Source organism: Lissotriton helveticus, chromosome 5_1 (assembly GCF_964261635.1).
Source record: "Lissotriton helveticus chromosome 5_1, aLisHel1.1, whole genome shotgun sequence".
In the NCBI taxonomy this organism is placed as follows: domain Eukaryota; kingdom Metazoa; phylum Chordata; class Amphibia; order Caudata; family Salamandridae; genus Lissotriton; species Lissotriton helveticus.
The window spans coordinates 1135670942-1135690870 of record NC_136065.1 but is presented as its reverse complement, the minus strand read 5'-3'; the positions used below and the strand labels follow the sequence as shown (position 1 = coordinate 1135690870).

The 19929-nt window shown below is 42.4% G+C and overlaps 1 protein-coding gene across 1 annotated transcript in view; it reads right to left on the bottom strand.

Moving 5' to 3' along the window:
- Nucleotides 1–19929, bottom strand: part of SMC3 (structural maintenance of chromosomes 3) — an 845399-nt gene that overhangs the window by 570485 nt on the left and 254985 nt on the right. The window contains exons 13-14 of the mRNA XM_078643761.1: nt 16044–16257; nt 1209–1312 (exon numbers count right to left, since the gene is read on the bottom strand). Coding sequence (XP_078499887.1) covers nt 1209–1312; nt 16044–16257 — 318 coding nt within the window. The remainder of the gene's footprint in view (nt 1–1208; nt 1313–16043; nt 16258–19929) is intronic.

Here is a 19929-nt window from a genome sequence, read left to right as displayed (position 1 = left end):
TTTGCTGTTTTCTGCAGAGGGACACCTACCGCGCACAAGACGTTTTACATAAAAAAAGACCACAGAAACCTTGAAATGGAATGATACAAGGTATGCTGCATCTTTTGTTGCTTTTAAAATTTTGGAGTGAAAAGAATGTAAATGGGGTGAGGAACTACTTTTCTCTAAAAGTTCTTTTCCTCGTTTTTTTCTTGTCAGAACAGTTCCCCATGGAATCGACTCATCCAGCCCTGATGAGAATCTTGTGATTCAATGCACAGGATTCGAAACGCGTCGGCACTTACGCTTTGATTTATTCGGCATCTATGCTCTGTTTCTTTCTCTTTTGAATTCATTGTGATATTTTTCAGAGCATAAGGGTCTGTGATACATGATCAAAAAGCATTGCTATGTCTTTTAAATGATTAATAGCGAATGGTATGAATTTGCCAACATATGCTGCTTTGTTTATTTTTTCCTGGTAACTGGTCTAAATTTCGATTGATTGCTTTTTGTATATATATTGTAAATACCAAGTGTGTTTGTTTGTAATTCATTGTAATGTTCACAATTTGTGTGTAATTGTTTTTGGCAACACGTAAAGTTGATATTGTCCTTTCTCTGACCAATTTAAACAATCAAAAAAGTACTATAAATATCTAAATAAAAAGACAAACATGTCAGGATAACTAATTGATTCTTAGTTTTTTCCTTCATAATAAATGGCAAAAATAAGCCTAGAGGCATAGGTAAAATCCCCCCTTTTTTTTGCAGATTTCCAAACAACACACACAAACATATGCCTATACATCAGTCATTACAGTTTACTTTCAACAACGCTCATGCACATTAATCATTCAACAATGCTTAAGCAAAGCAGGTCTTCCAAAAAACGCTTTACTTGATTAAATCATTAGAGCTGGATCCATACAGCATTCCTGGCGTTAAGGGGTAATGGGTTTAGGAGTACAGAATGAGAAAAACTTTTTTATGACATGGATGACACTACTCTGGATAAGTGTGACATCCTGTGACACAAGTCCGGCTTTATGGCATTGTTAAGAGTTTTAAAATGTTTTCCAGTCTGGATGCCACACTATTTCTGACTGGAAAGCATATCAACTACAATCAAGTCTCTCAAAAGGAAGGCACTTAATAAAAATAAGCAACTGATCAATAGCTTTTACAAGTCTTAAACAGTAAGCGAAACCAATGTTTGTGTTACTAACTTTCTTTCACTCTGCAGTTCATCTTTTTTGTTTTTTACTTCATAATATTTTTTGTCCAGTTCCTCAACACGAGTTTTCACTTCGGTCAGATCTTGGTCCAGTTTCTAAAGTAAACACAAAAAAATATTGATACATATTGTTACAGTTAACAAAGAAAATATAGCACAGATCTTTTAATGAGCACTATGTACATGCAAGAGTGATATATTATATATAACCAAGACAGGTGATATACTAACATTATAATAAGTGCCTGTTACAACACTACTTCACAGCTACAAATGATGAATTTCTAACTAGACCTTAAAATATTCCCACCTCCTTTCTTCTGTTTTACCTCTATAAATCCAAAGCTCATGCACCATTCACACCCTTGCAACCCAACCTTCTTCATATTCCAGAGAATAACCATATTTTCATTATACTAAAAGGACCTGTTTCCCTGGGTCTTATGTCCCAAGTAGGAACAGTAGACTAGCCCTTGGGGTTTAGCTGCTGGCTATGCTCCTGGATGCTCTTGTCTCCCTGGGCTTGCAGTAGCCACACTCCTATCATGGGCCCTGCTTTCATGTCAGAAGCTACTGCCTTCTGTGTGAGATTGTTACCTTCAGCTTAGTCTAGCCTCTGGTGAACACTTTTCATTGAGTATCTCAGAGAAAAACACAGCCCCCAAAAATAATAATCTATTTCCTTTGTTAATTTCCCCCTGCCCTCCCAGTTTTTATTTAGCCACAAATAATCAGGTCCAAAGAGTGGACAACACATTTCTTTCATTGATCAATAAAGTGATTTTGGTGCTAGGCTTGGGCCAGCCTTAACTGTATCCTTCTTACCTTCACACTAATCAACGAACACCAGATTAAATTAATTCCAACTGGGGGAGGCAACTTAGATATCACACACACACAAACGTTACTTATAACAACATACAGACATAAAGGTTAAGTTCACCAGATTCATAACGTGAAAATAATTAACACACAAATGTTTCTTATAACAATAACAGATATAATGGGTAACCTCCCCAGATTAATAATGTGAAAATAATTCCCAGCCACTAGACTGGACCTCTGAAAAACTCCCACAAATCAACCTTAGATAGCGCTCATAGTAAGACCTCGAGTACAAGAGGAGGAAGAAGAAAATAAGTTACTTACCTGTAACTACGGTTATCTAATATTGGTATCTTTCATAGATTCACATGCCTGAATCATTCCCAGTCGTTGAGATGGGAGTCCCAAGGTATAATAATCAAACAGTATTCAAATAATGCAATAAAATGACTCTGAGCCATGCTCTTATAGCCTATCAATGTCTTTTTTTTTAAAAAAGGACCAAATGTTGAATGCAGTCAATCAGCTGTTAGCACCCACTAGAACCTTCCCAGCATAGGCAGTTTCCCTCAGATTTTCCTAGCACAAGTGAGAAGTGAGTGTCTTAATATATTAAGGAAACAGCCTATACGGGAAGAGGAGGGTGGGTGCATGTGAAGAGGTGTGGCGCCGCGGCCAGGGCGACTGACTCCGGAATCTGGGGATCACGGTTCGATCCCCGGCACCGGCGGCAGATTAGCCCAGCACCATGTGACTCTGGGCAATAGCTTGCTTAATCTTCCCGACGGCCCCCAGCGCCTAGAGACCCTAACGGGTTATGTTATGTTATATTAATTTATTTCTTCTTTAGCGCTCGGCTACTCCAGGGAGCATCCCGGCGCTTTGGTGAAGAAAATCAGCAAGTAAAACAACCACATAACAACTAAAGAGCAGACAGAAGAGACGGATCAAATTTATTTATTAAAAAGCCACGTTTTAAGCTCTTTTCTAAAAGCAAGGAGACTGGGAGCCTGTCTGAGAGAAAGTGGTAGTTCATTCCATTCCTTCGGGGCTAAGTAGCGGAAAGAACGACCTCCCATCCTTGCACGCCTGATAGCCGGGACTGTCATTTTGGATAAGCAGGATGATCTCAGTAGCCTACTGGGTACATATCGGGAAAGGCATTTCCTTATGTACTTAGGGCCTGATCCATGTAAAGCTTTAAAAGCAAAAGTCAGGCACTTGAAAAGAATTATTTTGGCGATCGGTAGCCAGTGTAAAGAATTCAGTAACACCGTGGCACCTGTTCTTCTCGGGAGCCCGTAAATAGCACGGGCTGCAGAGTTCTGGACTACTTGCAAACGGGTCAAAAGATATTTTGGTAGACCCAAGAAAAGAGCGTTTGCGTAGTCCAGTCGAGATCCGATCAAGGCCTGGACGATAACCTTCCTATGCTGAAAAGACACTAGAGGAAGAAACTTCCTCAGCATCCGTAAAATGCCAAAGCATTTACCTGAAAGGCACGAAATATGTGGCCCAAAGGACAATTCACTGTCCACAATCACTCCCAAGTTTTTAGCCTTGAGAGACACATTGTCAGGAGGAAACAAGTCTTGTGGCCACCAAGCTTTCCAGTCAGGTTCACAGGTGCATCCAAAAAAGAGCAGCTCCGACTTATCGGAATTGCACTTTAATCCATTACACCTGAACCACTCAAAGACCGCGCCAAGGCAATCCCTGATCTGTATGCCGTCGAATGACCCGCCCCTATCACAAGTGAATAGGAGCTGGGTGTCATCGGCGTAAGATACGATCTGGGCGCCAAAAGACTCCGCGACTACCGCCAGAGGGGCCATAAAGATGTTAAATAGCATGGGGCTAAGAATGGAACCTTGCGGAACCCCTACCTCTAGTGATTGTGCGCTTTACAAATGTGGATATTATGAAAGATACCAATACTGGATAACCGTAGTTACAGGTAAGTAACTTATTATCTTATCTAGTATTGGGGTATATTTCATAGATTCACATGCCTGAATCAGAATAGCAAGCAGTCACATCCAATCTTTCAGTTTGTCTGTTGCGGATGGTGGGAGACTTTAACACATATTGAACCCCAAAAAAATCTTAGGTAACAAGAATAAAACATCAGTTATGTAACAACATCTCCATGTACATAGTATTAGCGAGAGGGAAAGAAGGAATAATAATGTAACTAATATATATATATATATATATATATATATTCACTTAAAAAACCATAGGTTTCAGGCCTTATATAGTTAGGAATTAGCATTTAAAAAACCATTGAAATTGCTCCTATATAGTTAGTTGTACTAACTATATTTCGCTCACCCACAATCCACTGCTGATGATGTCACATATTACATCATTCATGACATGGTCAGTGACATCACTGATGACATCACTGATGACATCTCAAATGACATCACTGATGACATCACTGATGACATCACTGATGACATCACTGATCACATCACTGATGATATCATTCATGTGATAATACAATGCACCTCCTCACACTCTAATATAACCTTTGATACACCCAGTGTTAAATACAGACTCCCATTCTTGAAACCATTGACACACCAATACCAGTTACTACATAGGCACTCACTGATTCCTAGGTCTACACACACATTCACTCATTCACCCATAGAATCACTCAAACATACAGTATATGAGGGATTATATGGGTATATATAATTTGCCCAAATTCAATTTTATCAACAACTACTGGAGGGATTTTCACCAAATATAGAAAAGGCACTACTGCATACCTGTCCCTACTATTTTGCCAAGTTTGGTGTAATTTGTTCAGCGTTCAGGCTGTAGCCGTGTCTAAAGGTCACATAGAAAATGCCATTTGAAAAATTTCAAATTCAATTTTCTCAAGAACTACTGGAGGGATTCTCACCACACATAGCAAAGGCACATCTGCATACCAGGCCCTACCATTTTGCCAAGTTTGGTGTAATTCCATTCAGCCGTTCGGGCTGTAGCCGTGTCTAAAGTCCCTATGGAAATTAACATGGGGAAAACACGTTTTGGGACCCCCCTTTCGGCCCCCGCTTGACGAATCCCCCCGAAACTTTTAGGGAAGGAGCGGAGCGGAGCTGGCCAAAATTCTGGAAAATTACACGCAGATTCCTCAATCGGCGCCAAAGTTATTCCCAATAGAATGTTGAGCGCATATAGATATATAATTTGCTCAAATTCAATTTTCTCAACAACTACTGGAGGGATTTTCACCAAATATAGAAAAGGCACTGCTGCATACCTGTCCCTACCATTTTGCCAAGTTTGGTGTAATTCCGTTCAGCTTGTAGCAGTGTCTAAAGGTCCCATAGAAAATGGCATTTTAAAAATTTCAAATTCAATTTTCCAAAAAACTACTGGAGGGATTTACACCAAACATACAAAAGGCACTGCTGCATACCAGTCCCTACCATTTTGCTAAATCTGGTGTAATTCCGTTCAGCTGTTCGAGCTGTAGCCGTGTCAGAATGTCCCTATGGAAATGAACATGGAGAAAACACGTTTTGGGACCCCCCTTTTTTCTCAGCCCCCGCTTGACGAATCCCCCCGAAACTTTCAGGGAAGGAGCGGAGCGAGGCAAATTTAAGGAAAATTACAAACAGATCCCTCAATCGGCGCCAAAGTTATTCCCAATAGAATGTTCGGAATTTCCTATGGTAACTAGGTCCTAACTATATATACCTACTGGCGAGAATATATATATATATATTTTCATCTTCATCACAATCCTTCGCACGAAGGAAAAACGAGGCGCCCAGCCAGAAGTTTCCACAGCTATTGGTTTTAATCAAAAGATCATTTCACAGGGTTAAAGAAAGCGATCTACCCGTTTCGGTGTTACAAACACCTTGGTCACGATCAGCTTTCCGCTTTTTTTGGCATTATTTAAACGCCTCTTACAACTTCCTGATATATATAGAGATATATATATATATCTATAGATATATATATATATATATATATATATATATAGATATATATATATATTTGCAAACACCATAAAAACAAAAGACTCTTTCCAAGGGTTAGAAAGAGGCTTACCTTACTGGAAAAGATGGCTGAGTACTGCCTGGCCCACCGCTGCATCTGCATCTTGTGCAGATTCCAGGCAATAGTGCTTCGTGAAGGTATGAGTGGTACTCCAAGTTTTTGCGCGACCGATCTTCTCTAACGTTACCCCTGTGAAGAGGGCCGCTGAAGTTGCAACCGCTCTGGTAGAGTGAGCCTTTGCTATTCTTTTCAAAGGCTTGTTGGCTTTGATATTACAGAATTGGATTGCAGCCAACATCCATCTTGCGATAGTGGCTTTTGTTATTGCAGTCCCTTCTCTGCCGAAGTCATAGGCAAAAAGTAATTGATCAGTTTTTCGAACGTCATTTGTTCTCTGAAGATAGAACTTGAGGCAGCGTTTGACATCAAGTGTATGTAGCGCCTGCTGCGCAGGCGTTGATGGTTGAGGAAAATAGGACTGGAGTATAACTGGCTCATTGAGGTGAAACCGAGAAGGCACTTTAGGGATGAACATGGGATTAGTCCTTAGAATCACAGCAATCTCCTTAAATATTAAAAAGGGTTTCCGAATTGTGAAAGCCTGGATTTCACTTACCCTCCTGGCTGAGGTGAGGGCCAGAAGAAGGGCGACTTTCCATGTGAGGTATTTCAATTCAGCTTAATGAATGGGTTCAAATGGTCTTTTCATGAGTTGAGCAAGAATCATGTTTAAGTTCCATTCCGGTGGAGGTGCTCGCACTGGAGGGAAAGCATGGAACAGCCCCCTTCATGAATTGTTTGATAAGCATTGAGGCATGAAGAGAAGTGCCACTTGGAGCTCTTCTATAGCGAGAAATGGAAGCCAGATGCACCTTAACCGAAGAGAAGGCTAAACCTGATTTTGCCAAAGAGAGAAGATATGGTAAAATCTTTTGTGGGGATATTTAAAATGGATGCAGGTCATTTCGTTGGCACCAGACACAGAATCTCTTCCATTTAAGTTTGTACGTCTTGTTGGTGATTTCCGCTCTAGATTTTGAGAGAATATCTCTACACTCTTGAGAAATGCTCATGTTTTTAAACTCCAAGTATTCAGGAGCCAGGCGTGTAAAAGCAGAGACTATGGATTCGGATGGTGCCCTTGACCGTTGTCCCGGAACAAGAGTGGAGGAAACAGCTGCAGACGAATAGCACCTCATTTCTGAGAGGTGAAGAAGTTCAGGAAACCAATGTTCCCTGGGCCACCTGGGTGCAATGAGAATCAGGTGACATCCTTCCGCTTCATTTTGGTCAGTACTCTGGGAATCAATGGGATAGGCGGGGGAAGCGTAGGCATATATCCCTGACAATCGCATCGAAAGGGTATTGCCCTGAGGCCCCGGGAGGGGCCTGCTGGCATAGGACCAGCATTTGGTGTTGATGTTCGTAGCAAACCGGTCCAGAGCTGGTTTCCCCCATAGAGCAAATACTCCATCCAACTGGAATTGATTGAGTTCCCATTCGTGGCAATTGTCTGTAGCTCTGCTGAGAGCATCGGCCAGCGTGTTGTGTGGACCTGGAACATGCTTGGCTTTGAGAGAGATCCAGTGCTTTGCTGCCCAGCGCCATAGTTCCTGTGCTTCTAGAGAAAGAGCGAGTGATTTTGTTCCTCCCTGTTTGTTTATGTAGAACATACTGGTCATGCTGTCTGTATGGACCAGTACGGAGGCCCCTGCTATCCTCGGCAGGAAAGCCTGTAAGGAGAGGAATATGGCCTTCAACTCCAGGCTGTTGATATGATTGTTTTTGAGAACCGGACCATTTGCCTTGAATTTGAAGTTCCTGCAAATAGCCTCCACAGCCGTCCATGGAGGAAATCTGGTATGTCTTGTAAGAAAGTCAACCCTTTGAAAGATTTGGGGTGTGGTTCCACCATTTCATTGCTATCTCAATGGACGGAGTAACACGAATGAGGTCTTCGAAAGATCCCGATGTTTGAAGCCATTGTGTTTATAATTCTTCCTGGAGAGGTCTCATTTTGAGTCTGGCCAAGGGAACCAAGTCTATCGATGTAGAGCACATCCCTAGCAGCAACTTGTATTTCCATACTGAAACAGACTTTTTTCTTGATATGGTCATAACCAAAAGACGTAGTCAGGTTTGACGTTCTTCCAACAAGAATGCTTTGCATTGGATTGTGTCCAATCTGGCTCCCAGGAATGGTACTATTTGACTGAGAATTAAAGAAGCCTTTGTGACGTTGACTGTCAACCCTAGTTTGCTGAACAGTTGTAAATAACCGTTGGTGGTTCTTGACGCTTGCTTTGCAGTAGGACCCTTTAACAGGCAGTCGTATGGGAATACTTGATGGCCTTGAGAACGTCGAGCTGCCGCCACAGGTGCCAGGCATTTTGTAAATATCCTGGGTGCCGATTTGAGGACTTAAGGGAGAACCTTGAATTGGTAGTGGGTACCAGCCACTGCGGAAATATGCGTCTTCCAAGTTGAGGGAGGTCATGAAATATCCTTTGTTGAGACGTCGTAATATCTTGGTCAAAGTTACCATCCTGAAAGTTTGCTTCCTTAGGAATTTGTTTAACCCCTTCTATGCTCATGAGGGAATGGTTACGTCATGAGCATAAGTGCTAGTGTGTTCATGACGGAACCATTCCGTCATGAGCACACATTAAAAAAAATCCTTTCCTTGTTTTCATTGTAATGACAATCGCGCGCATGGCGCGCTGTCGTCATTACAATGAAAACGAAAATGAAGCTTGTTTCAGTTTCACAGTTTCGAAAACTTAGTTTCAGTTTCACAGTGTCCGAGCTCCGAAAAACATGGACGAGGTATCGTTGGAAAGGGGACAGTTCTGTGAACAAGGAGCGGTGGGTCCCGATCCCTTACTAACCGTTAGATATTGAGCAAATCTTCCGTTGCTTGTCATTGACAGGGCGGAGACCCCTAACCCACTAAACATAAGCGAGTTCCAAGGAGAATATCCCCTTTCCAATGGTAACCTTCCCTAGTGGATCCCTGCTTGGGGTTCGCCCCAGATGGGCGATCCTCAGGCAGGGATCCACCCACTAGCCACCAGGGAGGGGGAAGCGGCCCCTTGGGTAAGAGCCTTTGCTCCCCGCTATAAGATTATGCCAGACAGCCTTTCTGCCGCCTCTGGGGTACAGCTGGAGGCAATAGCCCAAACCAATCTGCCCCCACAAGGGAGGGGGGGGGCAGAAAGCCCCTTAGGCACCAGGGATTTGTTTTTGTATGTCAGGAGTGGGGGCTGCCCAGAATGGGCATGCCAATGCCCCCACCCTACCCCCTCAAAGAAGGCACAAGACTTTTGTGCCAGCACGGTGATTCCTCACAAAAATATGTGGCAAATGTGGTTCTTTCAGCTAAATTTGAGGTTTGCAGAGGATTCTGGGTAGGAAAACGTTAGAGGATGCACACAAGCCATACCTCGCTGGACTCCCCGGGGTGTCTAGTTTTAAGAAATGTGTGGGTTTGGTAGATTTCCTAAGATGGTCGCCAAGCCTGGGGCCAAAAACCTAGGTGACTCCCCATGAAAAACAGGTTGTTTTGTTATAGGTCAATTTGATGTCTCCCCAATACGTTTTGGGCGCGTGCCTATCGCGGGTAATTGGGGCACCAACACGAGTGAAGTACCATTTTTATTGGGAGATCTGGTGGGACACTGGGTGGTAGGAAATTTGTGGATCTACGCAGATTCCAGAACTTTCCACCACAGAAATGTGGGGAAAATGGTTTTTTTTTTTACAAATATTGAGGATTTCAAAGGATTTTGGGTAACAGAACCTGGTGAGAGCCAGACAAGTCACCCCATCCTGGATTCCCCTGGGTGTCTAGATTTTAAAAATGTATAGGTTTGTTAGGTTTCCCTAGATGCCGGCAAAGATAGGGTTCAAAATCTGCAGCTAGGTACTTTGCAAAAAAAGGGTCAGTTTTCACTGTGAAAATGTGCTGTGTCCACGTTGCGTGTTCGGCCGTTTCCTGTCGTGTGCACTAGACCTACCCACACAAGTGAGGTACCATTTTTCTCGAAGGGCTTTGGGGAATGCGGGGTGGGTGGAATTTTGGGGATCCATGCAGATTCCAGAGCTTTCCACCGCAGAAATGTGAGAAAAAGTTTTCTTTTTTTTTTTTTTACAAAGTTTGAGGTTTGCAAGGGATTCTGGGTAACAGAACCTGGTGGGAGCCAGACAAGTTACCTCATCCTGGACTCCCCTGGGTGTCTAGTTTTCAAAAATGTGTAGGATTGCTAGGTTTCCCTAGGTGCCGGCCGAACTAGGGTTCAAAATCAACAGCTAGGCACTTTGCAAAAAAGGGTCAGTTTTCACTGTAAAAATGTGGTGTGTCCACGTTGCGTTTTGGGCCGTTTCCTGTCGCGGCCACTACACCTACCCACACAAGTGAGGGAACATTTTTATATGGAGACTTAGGGGAACAGAAAATTGTGGAGCAACTGTTATCACTTATTGACTTTCAATACATTCTGCCTTCCAAATGTAAGACAATGTGTAAAAAAGAAGTCACTTTGAAAAATGACCTATAATTCACATGCTGGTATGGGTACCCACAATTTCGGAGATGTGCAAATAGTTACTGTTTCTAAACTCTAAATAAATTTCCCATTTCAGAAATACATAGGCGACTTTCATACCGATTTATCCCAGTTTATATTTTTCCAAATGAATTGCTATATACCCGGTACACAATAGAAAACCATTGCAAGAGGCTGCTCAGTTATTGATTCTGGATTCCTCGGTTTCTAGGTGAACCTACAAGTCCTATATATACCCACAGCCAGAAGGGTCCAGCGGATGTAACGGTGTATTGCTTTCAAACATCTGTCCTACTTAGTAGAAGTTACATGTGAAAACGTTGGCACAAATGGCTGTTTTTGTAACTCATTTAAAAAAAAATCTATTTTCATCTTTTAGTTTCTATACGAAAACCTTTAAGTACCTACACAAATGACTCCTTGCTGAATCCAAAATGTTGTCTACTTTTCAGAAATGTATAGCTTTCCAGGATCCACCATTGCTTTCATATCCATTTTTATCATTAACTGGAAGGAGGTTGAAAGCTCAAAAAAATAGCAAAACTAGGCTAGGTCCCAGAAAAATGCCAAAACTGTGTAACAAATGTTGGTTTTCTGACAAAAGTCTGCTTGTCCCTGAAAGAAGGGAATATATGGATTTCAGGACCACACCCCCTTTGTTGATACCATTTGCAGGAAAAAAAACAGACACTTTCATCTGTAGCCCTGTTTTCCCCCATTTAAAAATAAAATAAAACAAAAAATTTGCTGTATTTTGGCTAATTTCTGGGTCCCCTCCAGGTGAATCCACAAAACCTGGGTACCTTTAGAATCCCTGTGATGTTGGAAGAAAAGGACCCAAATTTGGCGTGGATACCTTATGTGGACTTTTTCATAATCAAGAAGAAATGGAAGTAGAAACTTTGCCCTTTTTGCAGAGCTGGAACTTTCTCTATGGCTCCTTTTGCGAGCATAATCGTCGTTTCCTTCTGCAATAAGTGAAGACGAGGGGGAGGAGTTCCCTGGGTGGCATAGTTGGAGGTTTTTGTACGAACTCCAGTGTGTGAACCAAGGTAATCAAATCCAATACCCGATGTTATACTCTCCCATTGCTGGAGGAAACTGGATATCTTTGCACCCACGGGAGGGGAAGTGAGGGAAAGCTGGTACCATGGTAAAATCACTGTTTTCTTCCATTGTCCCTGCCTTGGGTTGATGTTCTCTTTCGGCCCCCTTGACAAGAGAAACCAGCCGTAGCCGGTTGACGGTAGGCAGCAGATTGATAGGATTGCCTATAGTGTGTCTGGTAGGGCTGGTATTGTTGCGCTCTTTGGTAGTTTCCTCTGTAACTGGAAAAACCATGTCCTTTTGCCCCTATGAATGGTATCTTTCTGTATGGGAGGGAACCTAAGGATTTAGCAGAATCTGTGTCCCTTTTGATGGATAGAAGCGCCGCATCTATATGTTTGCAGAATAAGGCGTCCCCATCAAATGCCATATCCAGAACTTTTGACTGGACCTCTGGTCTGTGGTTGCTTTTAACCACCCCATGCGTCTTAAATCAGCCGTCCCAGCTAGTTGGCGGAACCCCATGTTGGCTATGTCCTTAGCGCAATCGATTGTTTCTGAGGCTGCCCGTTCTCCTTCTAGGAGGATCTTTCTGGCTTCCTGCTTTCTGTCCTCAGGAATAAGGTCTAGTAGAGAAGCCATATCAGACCACATTTGTATGTCATAGCGTCCGATGATAGCCAAAGCGCTGGCTGCCTTAATAGTAGTCACAGCCATGGTGGAGAAACTTTCCCATAATGTCAAGCTTAGGCCCTTCTTTGTCCGGAGGAGTGGAGATCGGGGTGGCCGGGTTCTTAGAACTCCTTTGTGCTGCCTGTGAAGTAACAGAATCCGGTTTCGGATAGCCAGTCAGAAAGGGGAAGTTTCTGGGGCCCTGTACTATTTCTCTATGCGAGAGAGCACTGATGATATTGTTACCGGGGGTCATCATTATCTTTACACCCTTACCACATGTAGTCAATAGTTGGAATTGTGCGCATTGACTTTCTAGCTTCCTCTTTAAAGTCATACAGGAGGCAGTCCGTATGTTTAATATCCCTGGGGAGATGGAATCTATTAGAAGCCCTCTCCATTAAGTTGTGGAAACCCCCCCTATGTCTTCTGGCAGGGCATCTGCTGGATGGTGTGACGGAGGTGAAGGAGTAGGAATAATGTAGTCCTCCCAGGGATCAGCAGCTGGATTTGGGATTTCGGCTTCTTCTCGCTCTTCGTCCGAAGAGGAAGGGTCGACCAGATCAGCCTCTTGTGGTACTGCAGATGTTGCTGGTGAACTGGGTTTCTCATGGATTTGCGTTTGCGCCGGTAGTTTCTTGGGAACATCTTGAGATGGAAATATTTGCTTGTAATCTGCTAGCATAGCTTGAAGATCTTGAACTAAGGTTGGCGGCAGATGAGCCATCTCTCTAGGGCGGTGTTCTTGGTATTCGTAGTGTTGATAATGACGCGGCGGTGCCAGATATGGCCGGTAGTATTGCTGGTCCTCGTAGTCCTCGTCAAATTCCTGGCACTTCACGTGCAGCTCCAAAGGACTGTGTGCTGCTCCGTACATACCATCATCTTCCTCTTCATCCTCATCAGACTGCTGAAGGTCCAAAAGATGTGCTGGAGGTGAAGGAGAGATTTTACTATAAGCTGACATTTCAGGATGAAAATATTTCTTTGTCACCCTAATCATCGTCGACGGGCTTCTGGTTAAGGCCACTAAAAATCCTGTGGTCGACGATGTCGTCGACGGAATCATCGTCAACGGTATCGTTGATGGTCTCGTCGATATTGTTGTCGACGAACCTGCCGTCAACGGTGTTGTCGTCAGCGACAGAAGTGGCGTCGACGGTGTCGACGTCAACGGTATCTTCAACGGCTTCATCACTGAAATTCTCACCGACTGCAAAAACTAGGCAGTGGCCGATGATGACGGCGTCAAAGATATCTTCGTTGATGGTATGGGTTCGGAGATGGCCATGGTGATCGTCGTGTTTGAGGTTGACGGGGCCGACAACGTAACAGTGCAACTTGCTGTCTTCGATGATCCAGTGGCTGTCGTTGAGGGAGTCGTCGTCGATGGGGATTTTTCAATCCTGCTCATTCCAGGATCAGATGAAGAGGCTCTGTCTTGCTTCTTTTCTTTCCTCAAAGGGGTAGAGGAAAGAGAACACAAAAGCTCAGAGGAGCATTTCGTTTATTTCTCCTTTCTTGAGCACTTGCTTTCTGGAGAGGGATAAGGTTGTTTCCTGCCCCCCCAGAGCCTTTCTCCTCAGACCTTGTTCTGTTATGAGGTCTAGGTGAACCATCCCTGTCCTCCTCCAATAAATTCCGGTGCTTAGTGGACTGCAACCATAGAAGCAGCCTCCCCTCTCTGTCTCTTAAGGTCTTAAAAGAGAAAGTGCAACAGATTTTGCACTGTTTTACCTCATGGGCTGGATGGAGGCAGTAAATGCAGTCCTTGTGAGGATCATCAACATGAACTCTTTTTTTGCCACAGGTCTTGCAGGGCCTTAAGAGTCCTTTCTATCATACATGATGAGTAGAGATTTTTGGAGAAAACAACCTGAAAGGTTAGAAGACTGAGTAGAACTCAGGGAGACTCCCTTCACACACGACGTGCAGTGAAAATCTGAGGGAACCTGCCTATGCTAGGAAGATATTAGAGGGTGCCAACAGCTGATTGGCTGCATTCAACATTTGGTCCTTTAAAAAAGAAAAAAAAAAAAAAAAAGACACAGATAGGTTATATGAGCATGGCTCGGGCCATTATAGCCTATGGCATTATTTGAATACTGATTATTATACCGTGATACTCCCATCTCGACGACGGGGCAGGATTCAGGCATGTGAATCTATGAAAGATACCCCAATACTGGATAAAAATAAGATGGATATATGACTGATTTGCAAATGATATCAAACGCCCAATGGTAACATGACCAAAAGACGTGGAATGATCCTCTCAAAAAATACTGGGTCTAAACCAATGTTCACAAAGAAAATTTCCATGGGGGCTTCTATTTCGCCTCAAAGAGGCTTTTGGATGGAGGAACATTTCAGATGTCAGTACTCCCTTTCATTCTAAGAGATTACTGTAAATATTGCTAAGCCACTATTGAGGCCACACTAGATTATTGTAATGGTTTCTTCTTGGGCTTTCCAAAAACACCCCTATTATCTCCATATCACCTATAACTCTGCAGCTGGCTTCCTATTGGGGACAAGGAAATAGGATCCTACCTCTCCCACTCCTTCAATTTTCACTGCCTCCCTCTTGAGAAGACATGTATTTTTACCCCCTCCCCCCCACCGACGGCACAGTAAAGGAGCAAGACCATGTTTAAAAGTTATACCCCATCTCACAAGCTCAAACGGGATTCTGCAAATCTGCTACACATTCACCAGCACAGAGAAAAGTCGAAAAATATCCATGCACAAAACAAATCAACTCTTTATCAATTTTGTACCTCAACATATTGGCTTGAAGTAATCCAAACATATTAGTGCTAGGTGGCTAGTATCCTGCATTACCTATTACCAGCTTACCAATAACCTATTTCTCGTCCGTCCAGAATGCACTGAACAAAAAGCAAAGAAGCTTCTTCTGCTTCATTAATAAATGTTTCTCTAGTACCGATTTGCAAAATGGCTACCTACTTTCACTACACATCACTGTTTGGATGAGGAATCTGAGGCTGAGACGGTAGAGGGACAACCAGCCATCATATTATTTAATTGGCTTAGATAATGCTCCCTCACAGCTTCTCCTCAGTCTTAATGTTCTGCTGTTGTTTACTGTTGGTAACCATGATGTTAGTGATATGCTTGCTACTCTAGTCTAACTTTAGGACTATCATTGAGGATTACACGAAGCAAAATTAAATGCTTCTTACCTGTAGTACTATTTCTGCTTTGTAGTTATTCTCACTAAAGGCAAACAACTCTTCCTTATTCCCGGTTGTCTATATTTGCCTATGCTTTCAACAGCAAGACATTACAAACCATGTTAGCATTGCTGAGACGGAGGTAAACTGCCAGTGAACTGCATGACTGGAACCTGCTGGTTGCTTTAAATAACAGTTTAGATTTACTTAGCCTGGGGCACTTTCAACATGACAGGTACGTTTACCCCTCTTTGTTTCTCTTTCTCTGAGAGGAAAGGTTGACTTCTGCATTGAACAAAATTAACCTAATCTAGGACAAAACAATAAAAAGTATAGTATATTCTCAATCAACTAGATGTCACTGCTATGTCACGACCAATAAAACAATGCAAATTGTTTACAAAGTGAAGAAATGCAGTTTGCATTTAAAAAAATATCCAACAAAGAGCATTATTTCAAATATTTCAACAGTCAAGAGTTTAAAATGCTTACACTGTATTGCTCCAAATTCTTCTCCTTATTTGCCTCAGTCTCCTCCAAGTCCTTGTTTATGGTATTAATCTGTCGTTTCTTGTCATTGATAGCCTGATCTAGAGACTTGAGCTCTTTTTTAATCCATTTGTCTCTTTCTTCTTTTGATGTAAATTGGCTCCCTCTGCCCTGCTTTGCATACAGATCTGTTCTTTCCTGCGTGGCTTGTGCTAGTCTACATAAGGAAATATATATACCAATGCGTTAAACAATTTCAGCAGCAAACATTGCGTAATACTAACAAAGTTTTGGCTTATTGTTAGAATGCATTCATTTAAAGAATATGCAGTTAGAAACTCTTTTCATCTTTCTAGTACAATCTGGCTAAGCCAGCTACTACTCATAGATAACATTACCATGTAGCATTAAATAAAAAACAAATTCCAAGGCGTAACTTTCATCGGCTGACATCAAAACATTAATCATCTTGTACTGTGATAAGGATTCTTTGTGGTACAACATTGTAGCCTTGAATTTCAACTTCTGTTGTTGTCAAACATTAAAAATGCATGTCCTTGTGTGAGATGCCAGTATACTAAGTTCGAATGAACACTTTGAACTATCCATAATGATGTTCTGAATTGTGGAGTACAAAGTTGATTCCTGGAAAAATACATTTTAGTGACAAGAGATAACTTCACCATGAAAGGAATTTCCATAAGGTGTATAAACACTTACAATATCAACTAATGTAGGGCGAGGTATACGAAAAACCTTTTAACTAACATGAAAAGTCCAATTAGCTACATCAGATGGTCTGCACCCATAAATAGCATTTCTGGATTTATTAAATCCATTTACCAATTCAGAAAAGTCTTTCCGAATCTGCAAAAGGGTTTTGAAATGTATTACTATCTGTGGACGTCCCTTCCAAACTGCAATGTGTACTGTGTCTTATCAATGTTTTGAAACCTAATTCCAGTTGAAACCACTGACCGGCTACCAACTCCACTTATGAGATGGTAACTGGTTTGCAAAGAAGAAAGGCCCAAAGGAAACTGGAGTTGCAGCCTGAATGAGTAGGACCATTACCGTGTACCCTTAATGTTTTCCAACAAGGAATTTTGCTTTTTTTCATGTTAAAAGCAGCACACATTATTTTAAGGAACACTGGCTGAATTTTAAAAACATGTTATTGCCGTTTTGGAATATATTCACAGGGATAGTAGTCAGCAGTATCTTGCACACCACCATTCCTGTGATTGTACCCAATCGCAGAGGGTCACAAGTTGTAACCAGCGTAATGAATACTTAGGCAGGTTATTCTGCCACCCACTGCGATTCATTATTTTGGGAACGGATCTATTAGTACCTAGGTCCGTTCGCAAACTCAGATTCTATTTGCAAAATGTTAGTGCAATCACTTTTTGAAAATGGAATCTTCATACTTTACGCCAATTCCCCGTTTCACAAAAGAACACAGGTTTTACCTAATTTCAAGGAGGGGGGAATATAATGGTACACGGAAATGGTAATACAGGAGAAAGCGTCTCCTTTGAAGAAAGGCTGATATTCTCTGTCAACAGGTCTCACATTTAACATTTTTTGTGAAGGTAGAGTCATGACCACGTAAATGCTTACCACAGAAATAAAAACATGTGGACTAGAGACCAGCAACAGGTCCCTTATTCCTTCATTTGGCACTCCCCACCACCACGTATACACATATATGCTATTCTCTGGTCTGGCACGCCCCTCTCCCCAGTGGCCGTTACACCCTCCATTCCTCAATTTCATAGTCCAACATAGCAACTGTAATATAGATATGCCATAATTAAAGTTGACATGGAGGAAGTAGATTTCAGTTGAAAATAGAAGATGATCCACAGTGGAGGGTAATATACTTGCAACAGGTGGATAACTGTATAACTCTTACAGTCCATACTCTTGAAAAACAAATTTAAGATTGAGAAAACGAAATGAAAGTTTAGGACACACAAGCTGCTACACTCACAAATTATAAGATCTCAAGGTTGTGTCCGGAGTACTGCCGATAGATCACGTGATGCAGAACAAATTACCGCTTACATATGTTAGCAGCCAGGACCAATTTCTTAGGTCTTGAAGCGCAAGAAGGAGGGATTTTCACAGTGGTTAGGGCACAGCACCTCCTCGATAAGAATCAGCACCCACTGGTTTTGGGGAATAATACACCACTAAAGTAACAAGCATTTGCAATGCAATAGGTCTCGCATTTACTGGAGTTTGAGCTATTGGCATTGTAAATGACAATGCCTTTTATTTACTTGTGAATTTTTAAAACATAAATAACAAGAATGTCCTCGTTGTCTGTCTGACGGTGCCTCACAATGTTGAGAGTGTCTCACAGTCTGGCTCTGTGGGTAGGACGGTGTCTTGCACTGTAGGCCTCTGTGGGTAGGATAGTGTCTTGTAGTCTGGCTCTGTGGGTAGGAAGGTCTTTTTTTTTTTGTTGTTATCCTCATCTGCCCGACACACGTCCCTTAGATGCGGGGAAGACCACCCAACCAGCTCACTGCCATTGGGAGCAACGCCCTGGAAATTGAGCCGCTACACACTTAGGCAGAGATTTTTATGAGTTGGTGGGAACAACCATACATCTTGTAACGATGTCTCAAGGCAACTTCATGCCAGTAAAGCCAGTATGTAAATGTCGAAATCTGGGCAGACCACAATACTGAACTGTTGAGTAGGTGGGCTTAATCATCGGATATTTCGGGGGGGGGGGGAACCCAAAAGGACTTCACTTCCACTCTGTCAAAAATTTCCAAAATGTGAGGTTCTGGACTCTACATGATCTTTTCAAGTCTACCTTTGAGGTTTCATATAATGAGGTTAGCCATGCTGAGTGAGTGGGAGGGGCGGTGTCCACCCAATGTATGCATATCTGCCGTCTTGCCAACAGGATAGCATAAAACAAAAAGGACCGTGCTGCCCCTGTGATGTTCTGGTCGAAACCAAGAATGACAAATGGTAAGGATAAAGAAATACTGGTTTTAATAATTGAATCCAAAGTTACTTTGATCTCCATCCAGTAAGTAGTTATGTGGGGGCAGTCCCAGAACATGTGTATGTCAGAAGCTGCTAACAGTTGGCATTTATTACAGCATTTCCCCTCTTGATATTTGGATAGACGTAAAGGGGTGAGATATGCCTGATGTAAAGTAAACAGGTGGTTTCGTCTAAGCCAAGCGGGTTTAATCAATTTATACAGAAGGGTAAAGGATTCTATCCACCTGTCCTCATCCAATGCCGCAATTTCTCTACCCCATAGCTCCATTGGGAGATGAAGGTCCCCATTTATCTCTTCCAGTATGGACCAATACCAAAGGGCCACCTCCTTACCTCCTATCTGTTTTTCGACTAGCTGTTGTTCTAGAGGGCTAATTCTACCGATATTAGGGTCTTTCCTGATTAATTCTCTGGCCCAGCTGCTAATTTGTGTGTATTTAAATCTTGACAGTGTCGGCCCTACTTTCTCCCTAAGGACTTCCCACGGTATCAAGATACCTCCATATAACAATTCACCCCATCTAGTAAGGCCAGCTGTAATTAGGGGGGTTGCCAGAGAATCTTGCAGGCACAGTGGAAGCCCAGGGGAGTCCCAAATTTGAGTGTGATTAGAGTAGTACGTCAACCCCACTCTACGTTTAATTTGTACCCATGACTTCAGTTGTGTTAGTAGAGTCTTCAGCCTCACCTTCTTGAAAAACTTTCGATCTCCGAACTTGAATAAAAACCTGTCTAGTGGGAGTTTTGCCCCTACCAGCATAGCTTTAAATAGCTTCCCATTTGAAGTAAGATCTGGTGACTTCAAGAGCATTCTTGAGTGGGAAAGCTGAAATGCCCAAGAATAGTACTGCAAATC